The sequence below is a fragment of the Anolis sagrei genome, chromosome 10, assembly GCF_037176765.1.
Source record: "Anolis sagrei isolate rAnoSag1 chromosome 10, rAnoSag1.mat, whole genome shotgun sequence".
NCBI classification, from domain to species: Eukaryota; Metazoa; Chordata; class Lepidosauria; order Squamata; family Dactyloidae; genus Anolis; species Anolis sagrei.
Genome location: NC_090030.1, coordinates 15555516 through 15575694, shown reverse-complemented (window position 1 = coordinate 15575694; position 20179 = coordinate 15555516). Strand labels below are relative to the sequence as shown.

Below are 20179 nucleotides of genomic sequence, written 5' to 3'. Positions count from 1 at the left end.
TCTATCCACCCTTAAATAGATCCTGTATGAATACTGCTTTGTTCGCTCTTCTCATGTTAAAGAGGTAGTAAGACTGCTCTAGGTGTAATTCCATAATTTGAAGGAGCTGACCAAAATGCTAAGCCCTGTCCCCAAACTTGGTGCTGTAATTTTGATAGTTTCTTTGCAGTTTGGAATAAAAACCAAAACAGATTACAGTACGCCCCCCACGCCCCCCGTATCCATGGATTCAATATCCACGGATTCATTTACTCCCTTTTGCTGAGATTTGCATGTTTATGTTCACAGATAACAGGAACATCAAGCGTAGAAAACTCCAGGAGGAAGTCCGTCCAGTCCCAATATTTTTTTTTCTATTGACCATAATCAAGATATATTGAATGCTTTAGGACAGCTGTTTATTTTTATTATATTCCACCTTTCTCCCAATGGAGAAAGTCTTTTGGATATTCTGGCTCCTTTAAGTGTAAGCCATAGGGAAGCACTGATATAAAATGCACATTCTTCATGTTATAGGTTTTACTTGGTTTGATACTTGCAAACTGAAAACCTCTGCAAATGCATAAAGGTCACCAGAGAAGGGGAATAGCCAATTTATTGGAACATAGTGAAATGTGAGCACGGCTATGTGGTTTAGAGCCTGTGAAAAACCTAATCTAATCTTTGATTTCTCCCCTACCCAGGCTGTTATAAAATGAAACCAAAGTCAAATCTCTTTCATAAATCCTTCTCTTGGTCCTGTGCTGCTGCTCTTTGTTGTGATCTCTCATACTGCTAAGGCTATGGTGCATCCAAAGTATAGCTTTGCTATTGCAAATAACAGATAGATAGATAGATAGATAGATAGATAGATAGATAGATAGATAGATAGATGGATGGATGGATGGATGGATAGATTTTTTTTTGTCATGTCAGGAGCGACTTGAGAAACTGCAAGTCGCTTCTGGTGTTAGAGAATTAGCTGTCTGCAAGGACATTGCCCAAGGGACACCCGAATGGTTTTTTGATGTTTTTATCATCCTTGTGGGAGGCTTCTCTCATGTCCCCGCATGAGGAGCTGGAGCTGATAGAGGGAGCTCATCCGCCTCTCCCCGGATTCGAACCTGCGACCTGTCGGTCTTCAGTCCTGCCGGCACAGGGGTTTAACCCACTGCACCACCGGGGGCTTCATACGTTGATGGGCAAATGGATGGAGGGGAGCAATCAAGAGATGAGAGAGATGAGAGAGATGATAGACAGACAGACAGACAGACAGACAGATAGATGGAGAGAAAGAGAGGCAATCAGTAAATGTGAGAGAAAGATTATTGATTGATAATAGATGGGTACATTGATGGAGAGAAAGGCAAGCAATCAATAGATGAGACAGACAGACAGACAGACAGACAGACAGACAGATAGATAGGTAGATAGATAGGTAGACAGATAGATAGATAGATGGCTCCATAACAGGGGCTCCAAAGGATTCTGATTTGTTGTTGAGGCGATATGATTATGATAATGATTGTCTTTTGATATTGATTGTTATGTAGAATGTAGAACGTGTTTAACCTGCTTCTGATACTGTCTTGTGATTTTGTATTATGTAAACCGCTTTGAGTCGCCTAAGGGCTGAGAAAAGCGGTATAGAAGTAAAGTAAAGTAAATAAATAAATAAATACGTGGATAGATAATTGATGGGCAGATGGATGGAGGGGACAATCAATAAATGAGAGAGATTATAGATAGATATATATAGATAGAGGGAGGGAGGGAGGGAGGGAGGGAGGGAGGGAGGGAGAAAGAGGGGCAATCATTAGATGAGAGAGAAAGATGACAGACAGACAAACAGACAGACAGATGATAGATAGATAGATAGATAGATAGATAGATAGATAGATAGATAGATAGATGGATAGTTGGAGAGAAAGACAGTCAATCAATAGATGAGAAATATGATAGATAGATAAATAGATGGGTAGATGGATGGAGAGAGGCAATCAATAGATGAGAGATAAAGGGGATGGATGGATGGATAGATAGATACATAGATAGATAGATAGATAGATAGATAGATAGATAGATAGATAGATAGATAGGCATATAGTTGGAGAGAAAGACAGTCAATAGAGGAAAGAGAAATATGATAGAGAGATACATAAATAGATGGGTAGATGGATGGAGAGAGGCAATCAATAGATGAGAGATAAAGATGATAGAGAAAGAAAGAGAGAGAGAGATAGGCAAATAGTTGGAGAGAAAGACAGTCAATCAATAGATGAAAGAGAAATATGATAGAGAGATAAATAGATGGGTAGATGGATGGAGAGAAAGACAGGCAATCAATAAATGAGAGAAAGATGATAGATAGAGAGGGAGGGAGGGAGGGAGAAAGAGGGGCAATCAATAGATGAGAGAGAAAGATGATAGATAAATAGATTGGTAGATGGATGGAGAGAAAGAGCAGCAATTAATAGATGGGAGAGAAAGATGATAGATAGATAGATAGATAGATAGATAGATAGATAGATAGATGGTGTTATGTCCTCTTGTGCTATGATATCAAGATCTGAACACAAACCGTAGATAGTACCTTAATTCAACAGGATATATATATATATATATATATATATATATATATTAAAGCAAAGATATCTCCATGCTACATGATAGACCAAGAATAAACTGGTCTATCCTTTATTCCCTCATCGGAGAATGAGATGCTCTGAACACTATGAGACTTCTTTCTAAGCAGAAATGTATAGAATTGTACTATAAATTGATTTTCTGTGTAAAGCAGAAAAGTGGCTTTTAATGCCTATCCACGGAGCAAATAAGAGTCTTTATGAACTTGAATAAAGAATACTCAACTACTGAAAAAATGACTGAGAGCTGGTGAGATGGCACAGATTAGACTGCCAACAGGTGAATGAACTTCTGCATGGGAAAATTGGGCAAATGAATATTATCTCATTCTTTTGATATATCAGATTTTGCACTTGTCTTTGGTCCTTCGTTTCAGTAGGATTCACTATTATCTGCACATATGGACAGAGAGAGAAAATAATAGCATGCGAACGAAATACCCATTTGATCATAAATATACAAATACTTCTTCTGACACTACTACATAAAGCAATCACAGGTTGAGAACCACTATCCTTAATGGTTTGGATCCAGGCTAATTGTCCAATTGTATCTCCCTATATATACCAACCCATGCACTGTGGTCAACAGAGGAGGCGCTGCTCTCAGTCCCACCCCTGTCTCAAGCTCAGCTAGTGGGAACGGGAAAGGTGGCCTTCTCTGTGATTGCTCCCCATCTCTGGAACTTCATTGCTAAAGAAAAACAAAACAGCCCCCACCCTCCTCTCCTTTAAGAAACTTTTGTAGAAGCACTTATGCACTTTAGCATATAGAGAGGAGGAGGACTAAAATCAAGATAGATATTGACAAGCTGGAATGTGTCCAGAGGGTGACTAAAATGATCAAGGGTCTGGAGAACAAGCCCTATGAGGAGCGGCTTAAGGAGCTGGGCATGTTTAGCCTAAAGAAGAGAAGGCTGAGAGGAGATATGATAGCCATGTATAAATATGTGAGAGGAAGCCACAGGGAGGAGGGAGCAAGCTTGTTTTCTGCTTCCTTGGAGACTGGGACGCAAGGGAACAATGGCTTCAAACTACAAGAGAGGAGATTCCATCTGAACATGAGGAAGAACTTCCTGACTGTGAGAGCTGTTCAGCAGTGGAACTCTCTGCCTCGGAGTGTGGTGGAGGCTCCTCCTTTGGAAGCTTTTAAACAGAGGCTGGATAGCCATCTGTCGGGGGTGATTTGAATGCAATATTCCTGCTTCTTGGCAGGGGATTGGACTGGATGGCCCATGAGGTCTCTTCCAACTCTTTGATTCTATGACTACTCCACCAGAATGCTGGTGAACCCATTTGCACTATATGATGGTTATGATACCTGTGTTAGACATTTCATATGCAAATCATGTCTAACTGTTTTTAATGATATATGTTTAATGTTTGCATGCCCTAGTTTATTGTCTTAATTAGTCTATCCCCCATGTCAACGTTTAATTTTTTTTATTATAAGTTTATTGCTGTTATTATGTATTAGAATCATAGAGCCATAAAGTTGGAAGAGAGCTCATGGGCCATCGAGTCCAGCCCCCTGCCAAGAAGCAGGAAAATCACATTCAAAGCACCCCTGACAGATGGCCATCCACCCTCTGTTTAATAGCTTCCAAAGAAGGAGCCTCCACCACACTCCGGGGCAGAGAGTTCCACTGCTGAACAGCTCTCACAGTCAGGAAGTTCTTTCTTATGTTCAGATGGAATCTCCTCTCTTGTAGTTTGAAGCCATTCATTGTTCCGCATCCTAGTCTCCAAGGAAGCAGAAAACAAGCTTGCTCCCTCCTCCCTGTGACTTCCTCTCACATATTTATACATGGCTATCATGTCTCCTCTCAGCCTTCTCTTCTGCATGTTAAACATGCCCAGCTCTTTAAGCCGCTCCTCATAATAATAATAATAATAATAATAATAATAATAATAATATAGTAATAATATAGTAATAATAATAATAATAATAATAATAATAATAATAATAATAATAATAATCTTTATTTGTACCCCGCTACCATCTCTCCAAGGGACTCGGTGCGGCTTACATGAGGCCAAGCCCACAGCACATCAATAAACAAAGGCAATAACAAATAATCAACACAACAATTAAAATAAAATAAAACTCAAAAACAAAAATACATAATAAGCAATAAACAATAACAATAGTAACATACAGTATTTAAAAAACTTATGGCCGGGCCAAATGTAATAGTTAAAATTTAAAAGTGCTGGACATGAGCAAGGAGGTGAACTAGGATAGGGTTTTCAGAGAAAGATGAGGGTGCTCATACAATCCTAAATCAATATTAAAGCGCATTTGAGGACATAATTGCTAAGAGTTTTCCTTAGTCTGGGAAGGCACACTGGAACAACCATGTTTTCAGGCTCCTCCTAAAGACTGCCAGCATTGGGGTGTGTCTGATGTCCTTAGGGAGTGAATTCTAGAGTCGAGGGGCTACCACCAAGAAGGCCCTCTCCCTCGTCCCCACCAATCACGCCTGCGAAGGAGGTGGGAGCGTGAGCATGGCCTCTCCAGATGATTGGAGAGATCATCAGAGAGATCATAGGACTTGTTCACCAGACCCTTGATCATTTTAGTCACCCGTTATTTTGTATTATTCCTGATGTTTTTTGTTACTTTGTAAGGCATTGAATGTTTGCCTGTTTGTGTGCTGTAAAGTGCCTGAGTCCGTTTTGGGAGAAAAGTTCAGTCTAGAAATAGGTTTGTTTGTTTATTTATTTATTTATTTATTTAGTATCAAAAGCATTGCACACATTCGTATAAAACTGATAAAAATAGAAGGAGCGCAGGCAGCTAAATCTCTTTTGACCAAAAACGGGCAACAGCAACAGCATTGTCTGTAGCCTCCAACAATTCTTCCTCTGTACATGAGGCAGGGCATAGTGGATGTGGAGTTGTCTGTTCTGCTCCACAGTCACACAAGATGTGGGATTCTTTTACGTAGTGCCATTTTGCCAGGTTGTCTTTTGATCTGCCCACTCCACCTCTGTGTCTGTTCAGGGACTTCCAAGTTGCCCATTCTTGGTTTGCCCCTGGAAATAGGTAAAGCTAAAGGTTTTCCCCTGACATTAAGTCTAGTCGTGTCCGTCTCTGAGGGTTGATGCTCATCTCCATTTATAAGGCAAAGAACTGGCATTGTCCGTAGACATCCACCTCCAAGGTCATGTGGCCAGCATGACTGCATAGAGCACTAGAAATAACTTATTATTATTATTATCAGCAGCAGCAGCAGCATCAGCATCACTGGATTTTTACATACTTCACTTTTTATCAATATATGACAAAGACCACTCACAAGATGCACACATTGTCCTTGATACAAGCCACGTCCCTCTAATCCAGCCATTTTGCATCATCTCTCATCAAATAGATGTTTTGCTTTGTCTTTAGCTTCCTCGTTCATCACTCAAGGTGAAATCAGGTCAAGCTTTGGATCCTACTTTTGTCATATTGACTTAGTCGTGGAAGGTTTTCCCCACTTGCAGCTCCACCACCACCACCGAAAATGTATTTGTGCTTCTGCAAACATTGTCATACCCTTAAAATCTGCTGCTACCAACCTCCTGTGTGGAGTTAGGGTCACTTGGGTTATACAAAGATCTGCACTCAAAGAAGGTACTTCTTATTAATTCATAGGAGACCAGGTCTGTCAACATTCGCACATGGTGTGGAATGGCCTGTTTCAACCAGTGCAAAATGAATGTTTGCTAAGCAAATGTAGGTGGGCCAGTCTCGCTCTGAAATCAAACACTGCTCTTAACTCCCACAAACTTTTTGTTAGAACTTTTAAGAAAGCTTCGTTACCTTATATAGTAGACTGTAGAACAGTGGTTTCCATCACTATCTGTCAAGAGAAAAATATGTTGATCCCCTTGTAAAGCTATGATAGCCTTTGGGATTTATAGCACGAGCCGTGATTGTCTGGTTCAATACGACTGTTGGAAAGTTACATCATTGTAAACTGACATACAATTTATTGTCGAAGGCTGCCATGGCTGGAATCACTGGGTTGTTGTAGGTTTTTCAGACTACATGGCCATGTTCTAGAACAGTGCTTCTCAAGCTGGGGGTCGGGACCCCTGGAGGGGTCACAAGGGGGTGCCAGAGGGGTCACCAAAGATCCCCAGAAAATACTGTATTTTCTGTTGGTCGTGGAGGTTCTGTGTGGGAAGTTTGGCCCAATTCAATCGTTAGTAGGGTTCAGAATGCTCTTTGATTGTAGGTGAACTATAAATCCCAACAACTACAACTCCCAAATGTCAAGGTCTATTTTCCCCATGCTCCACTAGTGTTTACATTTGGACATATTGAGAATTCGTGCCAAGTTTGGACCAGATCCATCATTGTTTGAGTCCACAGTGCTCTCTGGATGTAGGTAAACTACAACTCCCAAAGCTCAAGGTCAGTGCCCACCAAACCCTTCCAGTATTTTCTGTTGGTCATGGGAGTTCTGTGTGCCAAGTTTGATTCAGTTCCATTGTTGGTGGAGTTCAGAATGCTCTTTGATTGTAGGTGAACTATAAATCGCAGCAACTACAACTCCCACAGGATAAAATCAATACCCTCCCCTAATCCCACCAGTATTCAAATTGGGTATTTGTGCCAAATTTGGTCCAGTATATGAAAATACATCCTGCATATCAGATATTTACATTACTATTCACAACAGCAGCAAAATGACAGTTATGAAATAGCAACGAAACTAATTTTATGGTTGGGGGTCACCATAACATGAGGAAGTGTATTAAGGGGTCGTGGCATTAGGAAGGTTGAGAACCACTGTTCTAGAAGCCTTCTCTCCTGATGTTTCACCTACATCTATGGCAGGCATCCTCAGAGGTTGTGGGGTGCTTTGAATGCAATCTTCCTGCTTCTTGGCAGGGGGTTGGACTGGATGGCCCATGAGTTATCTTCCAACTCTTCTATGATTCTATGATTCTATTCTATGATTCTAGGGCTTTTCTTTATTCCTTGGGTATATTTGTTATTATTATTTTTTACTACTATATACTTGTGCTACTAGGTGGGAATGAAATAATGAGACTGTTTATGCCCTTAATATGACTTTATCAACACAATGTCTTCAATTCTGTACATCTATATTTTCTACAGGCCCACAACAGAAACCTGCTTTCCATCGATTTTGATCACATAACAAGAACGGGGAAGATCTATGACGACCATCGCAAGTTCACTCTTAGGATCCTGTATGACCAAGCAGGCCGTCCAATTCTTTGGTCCCCCATCAACAAATACAATGAGGTCAATATCACTTACTCGCATTTGGGACTAGTGACCTATATCCAGAGAGGAACATGGACTGAAAAGATGGAGTATGACCCAGGTGGGAAGATTGTTTCCAGAACATGGGCGGATGGGAAAATATGGAGCTACACCTACTTAGAAAAGGTAAATCTTGGGGGCAGATGAAATGTATTGTCGAAGGCTTTCATGGCTGGAATCACTAGGTTCTTGTGGGTTTTTTCGGGCTATAGGGCCATGTTCTAGAGGCATTTCTCCTGACGTTTTGCCTGCATCTATGGCAAGCATCCTCAGAGGTAGTGAGGTCTGTTGGAAATAGGACAATGTGTTTATATATCTGTGGAATGGCTGGGGTGGGGCAAAGAGCTCTTCTCTGCTAGAGCTAGGTGTGAATGTTTCAACTGGCCACCTTCATTAGCATTTGAAGGCCTGCCTGAGTCTGGGAAAATCTGGGAAAAACACCTCTCAACAAAAGATTTTCCCAGGCTCAGGCAGGCCTTCAAATGCTAATGAATGTGGTCAGTTGAAACATTCACACCTAGCTCTAGCAGAGAAGAGCTCTTTGCCCCACCCCAGCCATTCCACAGATATATAAACCCATTGTCCTATTTCCAACAGGCCTCACTACCTCTGAGGATGCTTGCCATAGATGCAGGTGAAACGTCAGGAGAAATGCCTCTAGAACATGGCCCTATAGCCCGAAAAAAACCCACAAGAACCTGGCAGATGAAATGTTTGTAAAGACTGCAGGGCAAATCTGGATATGCAACTGAACCAATTACTTCTCCCTTTCTGAAACCTCAAAAAAAAAGGAGTGGAATTAAATATTTAGGGATCTTGATTGGACAGACCTGGGTGCCATTTTTAGGCTTCCAAATACAGCAGGCCCTCCACTTTTGTGAAGGTTAGCAGTAAAGTTGAAAGCCCACTGTGCTCAACTCTTTGTTTTTAACTTTTTAATTTTATTTCATACCCTATGTTTACCCTAGTGTATTATTTTTATTATTTGTATTTTATTTTGTCTTATTGTTGTATACATTTTATTTTGTCTTATTGTAATTGTTGGGCTTGGCCTCATGTTAGCAGTCCCAAGACCCTGTGGGGGGATGGTGGCAGGGTATAAATAAAGTTATTATTATTATTATTATTAGAAAAAACTACTAACAAAGAGCACATTTTTATCTGAAACATCTCTATGAATCGGTAGATTCTACAGTGTGATACTTTCTGGAAATCTAGGTCATCAAGCATGACACTATGATCTGCTTCCACTGGATGTTGATGTTGCACCTCAGAGTAGATTCACCAAACTGTACACAGCCAGAAGTCTTTATGATTTATTAAAAATAAAAGGTAAAAGGTTCTTAAAAGCAAAGGTTAATGTTCCCAAAAATCAATATAACATAGCACTTGAAGCTTAATCCAAAAAGTATCAGCAAAGCAAGACCCAAGAGAATATGACAAAGTCCTGGAACCATGAACACAAAGACTACAAGATAATCCAGCCTAGTTTAGGCAAGCTCCTTAGGTAAATGCAAAGTTGCTTTGACAAAGATCTGGTCACAAACACCCGATTTAATATCCTTTGCAAGACATGAAGGGGTTTCTTTGGCCTCCCTCTTGTTAGCTATCCTCTCGCGCCTTCGAATTTGGAATTCCAACCGGTCAGCTCAATCTAAAGTTCCCATATCGTCAAGGTCAATCTGTTCGTTAGCGTCAGCCTGTTTTCCTGCTTGCTCATTATCAGGCTGAGAACCAAGCGGAGAGCTGTCCTCCTTCTCAGAATCAATCTGCACCTGGCTGCTATATTCAGTTTCCACACTCTCATGCCTTGTTGTGGGAAACTGCACTTCTTCACTGTCTATAGCAGGGACATTTTGAACCAAACTGTGAACCCGAGTCCCATCATCCTCATCAGAAACACTCCCTGATTCCAGCTGAGTCACAACAGTTGACTTGAAGTCCTATAAATAGCAGGAGAATTTATCTCAAGGAATCCCTAGGTCAGTGATGGACAACCTTTAGAGCTTGGTGTGTTAAAACTCGCCAAAAAACTGAGCATAACTCAGGTGGGGTGTCACTTCGAGAAAAAAATATATAACAAAAAATATTATTGTAATTTATAACTGTATTAAATAAACCAAAAAACTAATTATTTAACTTACCTGCTTTTTTCTATAATGCCATATATCTCGGCATTATAGAAAAATGCTGGTGCAGGAGCCAAGGATGAAATGTCCTTCTCGGGGTGCGGCCCCATTCTACTGTGTATGCAGCCAAATGAGGTTGTATGTCATCGAAAATGGCTACGTGTGTCAGTGCTGACACACGTGTCATAGGTTCGCCATCATGGCCCTAGGTCCTGCAATGCAACTCTGTGATGGAAAGCGAACATAGTGTCATGCTTGATAACCAAGAGATTTCCACAGAGAACATACTAATCAAATCCACAAATAATCCAATCTGCAAAAGGTGAACCCAGAAATGTTGGGGCCAACATTGGTAAATGTCTTCAAGCAACAGCCATGACCAGGTTTCGGTTATTATTGTGTCCATAGAAAACTGAAGCATGCTGGATTCTATGCTTGCAAGAGAGCTCTGAAAATATTCCTCTAAATCTCACTCTTTCCCAAATGGTGTCCAAGATATGTTGTTGATTAAATATTATTTTCCATTATAGATGCCATAATAATGTGTGCAAGAGAAAGAGAAAGATAGTGTTGTATTTGGCATCATGGTTTGCTATTTTTGTCATGTTTTCATTGCCACCCTTGAGTCCTCTGTCATTCACAGAGGGCTTTGGGGGGATGCAGAATCACCTGTCAGTTGAGCAGAATATAGCGAAGGTAACGAACAGTGGGAGTCTGTCTTGTGCTCCTTGGAAAGGACCCCTGCTAGTCTTACTTTCTTGAAATCTGAAACGGAACGGAAATCTCCAGGGTGCCAGGTGTCATTCTCCAGCAGGCAGAGGACACTTGACATTTGACTGCTGGTGGGCAGATACGTGGGTGCCTGAGTATAATACTGTATACACTTGAAGTATTTGCCAGATAGTTTGGTTTCAAATCATAAGAAGAGAAATTCCACCTAAATAATAAGAAAAACTTTTTTATTGTAAAAGCTGTTCAGTGGTGGAATGGATAGCTCCAGAAGATAGTGGACTCTCCATCTTTGGAGGGCTTTAAACAAAGCTTTGGTGGAAAAAGGTGCTTTACTCGGGTATTTGAACATAGAATCACAGAATCATAGAGTTGGAAGAGACCTCGTGGGCTATCCAGTCCAACCCCCTGCCAAGAAGCTTGGGCATGGCTTGGAGTTGGACAAGATGACCCCTGTTGTCCATTCCAGTCCTAAGACTGTATTATTCTTAGAAGAAGAGTGGAGGATTAATGTTTGAGAGAGATGAGAGATAGATCCAGTACATTAACTTACCATATATGGATCAAAACAGGTTTTGGTAGTGGCCAGAGGAGCTTTTGTATAGTTAAAATTATTGCGCCAGCTGCACCTGTACCTTGGGAAGTCTGACTTGGCCACAGTGGTCCATGCTCTGGTTATATCCCGAATAGATTACTGCAACACACTCTATGTGGAGTTGCCTTTGAAGACTGTTCAGAAGCTCCAACTAGTCCAGTGAGCAGCAGCCAGGTTGCTCACTGGAGCGGCACTCAGGGAGCACACAACTCCCCTGTTGCATCAGCTCCACTGTCTGCCAGTTTGCTACCGAGCACAATTCAAAGTGCTGGCCTTAGCCTATAAAGCCCTAAACGGTTCCAGCCCAAGCTACCTGTCTGAACATATTGTCCCCTATGAACCAGCACTTAGATTAAGATCTTCTGGGGAGGCTCTGCTCTCAGTCCCGCTGGCCTCACAAGCGCAGCTGGTGGGGACGAGAGACAGGGCCTTCTCAGTGGTGGCCCCTCCATTGTGGAACTCCCTCCAAAGCAACATCAGAGCAGCTCCCTCCCTATTAGCCTTTAGGAAAAGAGTCAAAACCTGGCTCTGTGAGCAGGCCTTTAGAAACTAAGGCAATGCAGTATTTTTTAATTGAAAAATTGTGCAATTGACCTTGGAACGGACTCAGACCATGAACTTGGATGGTGTGTTTTCTAAGTTTTAACTTTTTAAATCTGTTTTAATATGTTGCAATTTTTGAAATGTTTAGGTGATTGTGTTGAGGCACGACGTTGTGACATTGTAAGCCGCCTTGAGTCCCCCTGTCAGGGTAGAAAAGGGCAGGATATAAGTATGGCAAATAAATAAATAAAATAATTTCAGAAATAGATAGAGATAACGGAGAAGGTGGGGAGATGGTTCTGAAATGAAAGAAACATTTTTGTCAAAAGCATTCCTTTTCAGACTGAGAAATGTCTATTTTATATCATATAATGATTGACTGTGCGTGTGTGTATCCAGCCATCCTGGGGGCATGGGATTTCTTTGAAAAGTTTAGGTACCTAGCTAGAATTGGTATTCTTTCTCCCCATAAGCCATACTAAGGATCCCAAATTGACCACTGTGGTTTGTGATTACAAAGCAAAAACGAGAATCTGAAACCATGGTTTGTGGTGACTATGGTTTGGCATGATGCCCGAATGGACAAGCCATAGTTAATATAGCCACCGCTCTACCTCCAGAGGCTGCTGCACCACAGAGATGGGAGTAAACATGTGAAGCTGAGTGCTGAGAGGATGAAAAAAGAAGGCAGGCATGCCGCTCTAAACCAGGGTCTGCCCATGGTAGGTTTAAAACTTCAAACCATGGTTTGTGGTCTAGACTAAAACGAAGGCAAACAATGGTTTGACATGATGTCTGATTTTATCTAGCTGTGCTTCACCTTCTGTGGCTTGTCTCAGTGCATTTGTGTGTGTTCCATAAAACTGTTCTTAGCAATCCAGGGAGATTTCCAGCAATTGCTGTTAAACATGGGAAAGAGAAGGAAAAGGATTCCATTTAGTTATCTACCTCCCTTAAAGAGGGCTTTCAGGGCAAAACTACATGTTAAATCAATGATATTTTACTCTCAATATCTATTTTATTCTCCTATAAGTGGAAGCAATCATAATCTATGTTTTGGATTAGAGTTTTGATGGTTGGAGAGCCAAACCTTATGTTGTTACTGACTTTCAAATTGATTTATGACCATATTCTAGGGCATCATTCCTCAACCTGGGGGTCGGGACCCCCTGGGGGGCAGGCATGTAGCCAGGGGGGGGGCTCGGGGGGCTTCAGCCCCCCCCGAAATTTTCATGGTGGTTCGCGAAAAGGCCTTATTGGTGCATTATTTAAACTGTTATGTTTATTCATATCATGATCTGATCACCATACTCAATATATCCCATATGCATGGGGGTATTGGGGTAATGATACAAAAGGTTTGCTAGGCTAGACCCTCTTTCACTCAGACTCAGCCCCCCCCCCCCCCGAAACTCAGCCCCCCCCCCGAAACCCCCCCTGAAAAAAAATTCAGCCCCCCCCGAAACGAAATCCTGGCTACGGGCCTGCTGGGGGGTCATGAGGGGGGTGTCAGAGGAGTCGCCAAAGAACATCAGAAAACACAGTATTTTCTGTTGGTCATGAGGGCTCTGTGAGGAAAATTTGGTGGGGTTCACCTACAATCAATGCTTTTTAATTGTTGGTGAACTATAAATCCCAGCAACTACAACTCCCAAATGTCAAATCTATTTTCCCCAAACTCCACCAGTGTTCAAATTTGGGCATATGGAGTATTTGTGCCAAGTTTCCTCCAGATCCATCATTGTTTGAGTCTGCAATGCTCTCTGGATGTAGATGAACTACAACTCCAAAACTCAAGGTCAATCCCCAACAAACTCTTTTTGACTCATGACCGACAGTATTTTCTGTTGGTCATGGGAGTTCTGTGTGCCAAATTTGGTTCAATTCCATCGTTGGTGGAGTTCAGAATGCACTTTGATTGTAGGTGAACTACAAATCTCAGCAACTACAACTCCCAAATGACAAAATCAATCCCCCGCCAACCCCACCAGTATTCAAATTTGGGTATATTGAGTATTTGTGCCAAATTTGGTCCAGTGAATGAAAATACATCCTGCAGAACAGATATTTACATTACGATTCATAACGGGAGCAAAATGACAGTTTTGAAGTAGCAATGAAAATAATATTATGGTTTGGGGTGGGGGGGGTCACCACAATATGAGGAACTGTATTAAGGGGTCTCGGCATTAGGAAGGTTGAGAAACACTGTTCTAGGGCAAGATTCACCTAGAGGAGGTTTGCTCTTGACTTCCTTCAAGGCTGAGAGTGTGAGGTGCCCAAGGTCACTAGTTGGGTTCCATGGCTGAGGAGATACTCCAACCTTGCTTTCCTTCAGCACTGAAAGCGTTACTCCATATTCAGTGTGAGTCTTATGTTCAGCAATAAGAACATAAGACTCACATTCTCTGACTTGGGAGTGATTTTATGCCATTATCGCTAGCATATTGTTATGAGAAACAGTAGCAAATCCTCTCTCCTATAACTCCTGGCCTTTTTCTTTCAGTCTGTAATGCTTCTGCTGCACAGCCAACGCCGTTATATCTTCGAGTACGACCAGTCGGACTACCTGCTGTCTGTCACCATGCCAAGTATGGTGCGCCATAGCTTTCAGACCATGCTCTCCGTTGGATACTATCGCAATCTCTATTCCCCGCCAGACAGCGGTGTGTCTTTCATCCAGGATTACACCAGGGATGGACGGCTCCTGCGAACTCTCTACCCAGGAACAGGCCGCAGGGTCCTTTACAAATACACCAAGCAGTCCAGGCTGTCTGAGATTCTGTATGACACCACCCAAGTCTCCTTTACTTATGAAGAGTCCTCTGGAGTTATCAAAACAATCCACCTGATGCACGACGGATTTACTTGCACTATCAGATACAGGCAAACAGGTAGGTGACAAGCATACGTATGTGTTTCACCTCTGTCTAGGTCTCAATCTGTGGGTCCCCAGATGTTTTGGCCTCCAATTCCCAGAAATCCTAACAGCTGGTAAACTGGCTGGGATTTCTGAGACTTGTAGGTCAAAACATCAGGGGACCCACAAGATGAGAACCACTGGTCTAGGTGGTTACTTTTGGGAAAATGGCATTCATAACCTTTTTGAAAAAGAAAAATGATGTCATATCCTTTTGGCAAATGTGAATCTCCATGAACATCTGGAGACCCCCTTTTGGAAACTACTAGTCTGTTCTGGTCCAACTTACATGTCTGAACGCATCTCCCCTTATGAACCATCTAGGACTTTAAGATCATCTGGGGAGGCCCTGCTCTTGTTACCGCCTTCGGTGGAGACAAGAGTCAAGGCCTTCTCGGTGGTGGCCCCTCGGCTATGGAACACCCTCCCTATAGATATTAGATCAGCCACCTCCCTTTTAAGATTCCGGAAAAAAGTCAAGACGTGGCTTTTTGAACAAGTGTTTGCAAATGCAGAGTAACTGACATAGGAAAATGGAACAACAACAATGAGACTGGACAACGTTTTTAACAAGGCGACACTATGCATTTATATTTTATTGATATGTTTAATTTGTATTATATGTTATGTTTTTAATTGTATTTATGATATTGTAAGCATTGAATTTTACCCTGTTAACTGCCTTGAGTCACCTACGGGCTGAGAAAGGAGGCATACAAATACAGTAAGTAAGTAAGTAAATAAATAAATAGTCAAGGAAATGCATGACCTTGTTAGAAGTCAACCTTTTGAAAAAGTTATGTTTACAAGCATTCATGTAATGGCACACAGGTAACTCGGTTGTTAAACTGATGGACCATGTCTTTGAACTGTCAGGGACAAAGAAATGCCATTGCACACACACACAAAAACCCCAAATACTTAGCTAGCAGAGTTTTGAAAATGTTTCTTTGAAGTTGAAGTTGAAATTGCAGTTGCCCGAAACATATACTCTTCCTTGAAACCCCTTAGTTTAAAAATTTGCACTCAGAGACCAAAAACAAAGTCTTCTTTGAAAAATAACATATCTTGTTTACTCACAAATATGTTGTACTAATTCAGCACCCAGACATATTTATAGGTAGGATGTAGTTTCTCTGTGTTGAGAACACAAGGCATCATTCTTACTCAATAGTCCATAGTCCAAAGTCGTTAAGTATACATCTTATGAAAGTCCAGACTGTATAAGTGTACTCACTGCTTCCCAAAGCAAACATATAGTAAACTGTTTCTGCATAAGTCCAAAAGACATCTGTTTCCATTGAAGTCCAAAAGCATCCTGCATCCACCTCCACTGAGGTCTAAAGCGAACTGCTAACAGTGAAGTCCAAAATCATACAGATAACAAAATGGAGTCTTGAGTCTGAACATACTCGGTACAATCACATGTCTGTAGCCCCTCCGGCACCAAAGAGATCAGTGAAATTGGCAAATCAATATATACATACAATACAGGTTAGCAAATTTATTTATTTATTTATTTGCTATATTTACTATATTTAAATACTGTCCCTCTCAGCCCGCAGGCGACTCAGGGCGGTTTACAATTGGTGCCAAGACCATAAAATATAATTTCACATTAACAAACAAATAGTGAAGGCTTGGAAGGTTGCTATTTCCACTTCTTACTTCTTACTTTTCTCTTCTTTGTTTGATCTAATGCATTTTCAAATGTGTCCACATTGCTTAATTGTTCCTTAATTATTTTGTGTTCTGTTCATTCAGGCCCACTTATTGGTCGCCAGATTTTCAGATTTAGCGAAGAAGGTCTCGTGAACGCAAGGTTTGACTACAGTTACAACAACTTCCGTGTGACCAGCATGCAAGCCATGATAAACGAAACGCCTCTTCCCATTGATTTGTACCGCTATGTGGATGTGTCTGGGAAAACGGAACAGTTTGGGAAATTCAGTGTAATCAATTATGATTTAAACCAAGTGATAACCACCACTGTGATGAAGCATACCAAAATTTTCAGTGCCAATGGCCAAGTGATTGAAGTGCAATATGAAATCCTTAAATCCATAGCCTACTGGATGACCATTCAGTACGATAATATGGGCCGGATGGTCATTTGTGATATACGAGTCGGAGTAGATGCCAATATAACAAGATACTTTTACGAATATGATGCCGATGGTCAGCTTCAGACTGTCTCCGTGAATGATAAAACCCAGTGGCGTTACAGCTATGACCTCAACGGAAACATCAACTTACTTAGCCACGGGAATAGTGCGAGGCTTACTCCTCTCAGGTATGACCTCAGAGATCGCATCACAAGACTTGGAGACATTCAGTACAAAATGGATGAAGATGGCTTTCTGAAGCAAAGAGGGAATGACATCTTTGAATACAGCTCTAATGGTTTCCTGACCAAAGCATACAACAGGATTGCTGGATGGACCGTCCAGTATTACTACGATGGGCTTGGGAGGCGGGTGGCCAGCAAGACAAGTTTGGGACAGCACCTCCAATTCTTTTATGCAGACCTCTCCAATCCAGTAAGAGTAACACACTTATACAATCACAGTAGTTCAGAAATAACGTCCCTATATTATGACCTTCAGGGTCACTTGATTGCTATGGAGTTGAGCAGTGGCGAAGAATATTATGTTGCCTGTGACAACACTGGGACTCCCTTAGCTATCTTCAGTAGTCGTGGTCAAGTGATCAAAGAGATTCTCTACACGCCTTACGGGGAGATCTATCAGGACTCCAATTCGGATTTCGAAGTCATTGTTGGTTTTCATGGAGGGCTATATGACCCGCTGACGAAACTGGTGCACCTGGGGCAAAGGGATTACGACGTCATCGCTGGCCGCTGGTCAACACCAAACCATCACCTCTGGGAAGAACTGAAGAATGTCCCCAAGCCGTTCAATCTGTATGCATTCAAAAACAACTACCCAGCGGGCAAGATCCAAGATGTGGCTAAATATACAACAGGTACAGAATTTAATAAAAGGGAAACATATCATTCTGGGCAAAGCCTTGCATAATGGGATGGGGAAGCACTTTGGAAGCACTTTACCCTATCTTCTAGTGCAATTAAACCTCACTTTCGTCCCTCTGATCCTCTGTCTAGATCAGGGGTCCTCAAACTAAAGCCCAGGGGCCGGATACGGCCCTCCAAGGTCATTTACCCGGCCCTCACTCAGGGTCAACCTCAGTCTGAAACGACTTGAAAGCACACAACAACAACAACAACAACAACAACAACAACAACAACAACAACAATCTATCTCATCAGCCAAAAGCAGGCCCACATTTCCCATTGAAATACTAAGAAGTTTATATTTGTCAGAATTGTTCTTCATTTTAATTATTGTCTTGTTTTAAGTGTTTATTGCATTACAAATGAGATCTGTGGAGTGTGCAAAGGTATTCATTCATGGTTTTTTTTTTCACATTATAATCCGGCCCTCCCAACAGTTTGAGGGACTGCGATCCGGCCCTCTGTTTACAAAGTTTGAGGACCCCTGGTCTAGATACAATGCATGGCCTGCTTACCCAGTGTTTTTAAACTTTTAATCCTTATAACTCGCCTTGCCCAATTACTGTGACCTTATAGTTGGTGTGTTTATTTATATTATTTTATTTATTTATTTATTTATTTATTTATTTATTTATTATTTTGATTATATTTTACTGTTTGTATTTTATGTTGTATATTTAATTTGTTGTACTGTATATTTGCTTTGTTGTACTGTTGGGCATGGCCTCATGTAAGCCGCCCTGAGTCCCCTTGGGGAGATGGTGGCAGGGTGTAAATAAAGTATTATTATTATTATTATTATTATTATTAGGGCTTATTATTATTATGAGCCTCCTTGATGCACTCCTTGTTGCAGAATTAATATCAAAGGCAGCCCACAATGTAGTTCTTGCAAGCCGAATGGGGTACTGCATGAGAGCCAGGGGACAATTTGTGAACATGTGCATCAACCAAATAACCTGGAATTGCACATCTATGATCAGCATTCACAGTCCCTATCTGTCTACAATGATTAAATTCCATCCAATCGTTTTTCACTAAGCAGCAGCCAATGCAAGCAATGGAGGTCTGTTCTCTTGTCGATTGGGGTGCAGCATACTGACATTGCCATGACCTTCCCACCAGCAATCTCCATCATAAAATCGAATTATAACATGGATCTTGCTTCTGTTTGTCATGTTGAAGATCATATAAGACAAAAAGAATGGAAATGCCAATCAGCTCTGCCCTGATCACAAGAACAGATCTCTATCACTCGCAGCAGCTGTTTCCCAATAAAGCATTTGGATTGAAGACTGGGCTAGGAGATATTTTGTTAAGTCAGCTTAGCTAAATAGCTGATCCAGGCAATATATTTAATATGGTTATCCCATTATTATCCCTGGACCCTGCTGGTGTCACAGTGGGTTAAACTGCTGAGCTGCTGAACTTGCTGACCAAAAGGTCAGCAGTTCGAATCCGTGGAGTGGGGTGAGCTCCTGCTGTTAGCTCCAGCTTCTGTCAACCTAGCAGTTCAAAAACATGCAAATGTGAGTAGATCAATAGGTACCACTTCTGCAGGAAGATAACGGTGCTCCATGCAGTCATACTGGCAACATGACCTTGGAGGTGTCTATGGACAATGCCGGCTCTTCAGCTTAGAAATGGAGATGAGCACCACTCCACAGGGTCAGACATGACTAGACTTAATGTCGTGGGGAAACCTTTATGTTTACTTTGCTTTTCTGGAAGCTTTACATCAGCTTGCAATGCAATAAGAAAGGCGAAGATAGTCTATGTCTTTAGGTTTTCAACACAAAAGGACAATGAAATAGGGCCCAGAAATGAAAGCAAGAAAACCGATGCAGAAGTATTTAAAATAATGAAACTGATTAGGTTAGTTGAAATGCTTATTGCTAGTCAGACACAGCTAGACTTTATGTCAAGGGGAGACCTTTATCTTGACATGCTTCTAGTGTTCAACATATTAATTGTATTCTTCTTTTTTTTACTTCTAGACATCGGAAGTTGGCTTGAATTGTTTGGGTTTCAACTCCACAATGTACTTCCTGGATTCCCCAAACCAGAGGTGGATGCTTTAGAAACAACATACGAACTGGTGCAACTGCAAACAAAGACCCAGGAATGGGATCCAGGAAAGGTTCGCACAAATAACCATTTATGATTTCGAGAAAAGAATAAAGTGGCATATTACTTGTCAGAAGAGCAGCAGCTGTATATTTATTTGCTTTATATTCTGCTTTATCTTTTGGTTTACTAGTTGAAATAATTACTGCTAAGCTACTACTACTAATAACTAAGGCATCTAAAACAAC

General features: G+C 41.3%; 1 protein-coding gene across 10 annotated transcripts in view; it reads left to right on the top strand.

Annotated features, from left to right (window-relative positions):
* The window catches only part of TENM1 (teneurin transmembrane protein 1), a 453498-nt gene that overhangs the window by 423039 nt on the left and 10280 nt on the right, over window positions 1-20179 (top strand). For 7 of the 10 annotated variants that reach the window (XM_067471566.1, XM_067471564.1, XM_067471563.1 and 4 more), the window contains 5 exons: window positions 7744-8040; window positions 12531-12632; window positions 14417-14804; window positions 16595-17815; window positions 19862-20004. In XM_067471566.1, the coding sequence (XP_067327667.1) occupies window positions 7744-8040; window positions 12531-12632; window positions 14417-14804; window positions 16595-17815; window positions 19862-20004 (2151 nt within the window). The remainder of the gene's footprint in view (window positions 1-7743; window positions 8041-12530; window positions 12633-14416; window positions 14805-16594; window positions 17816-19861; window positions 20005-20179) is intronic. The other 3 variants (XM_067471568.1, XM_067471567.1, XM_067471565.1) reach the window with 1 other exon arrangement.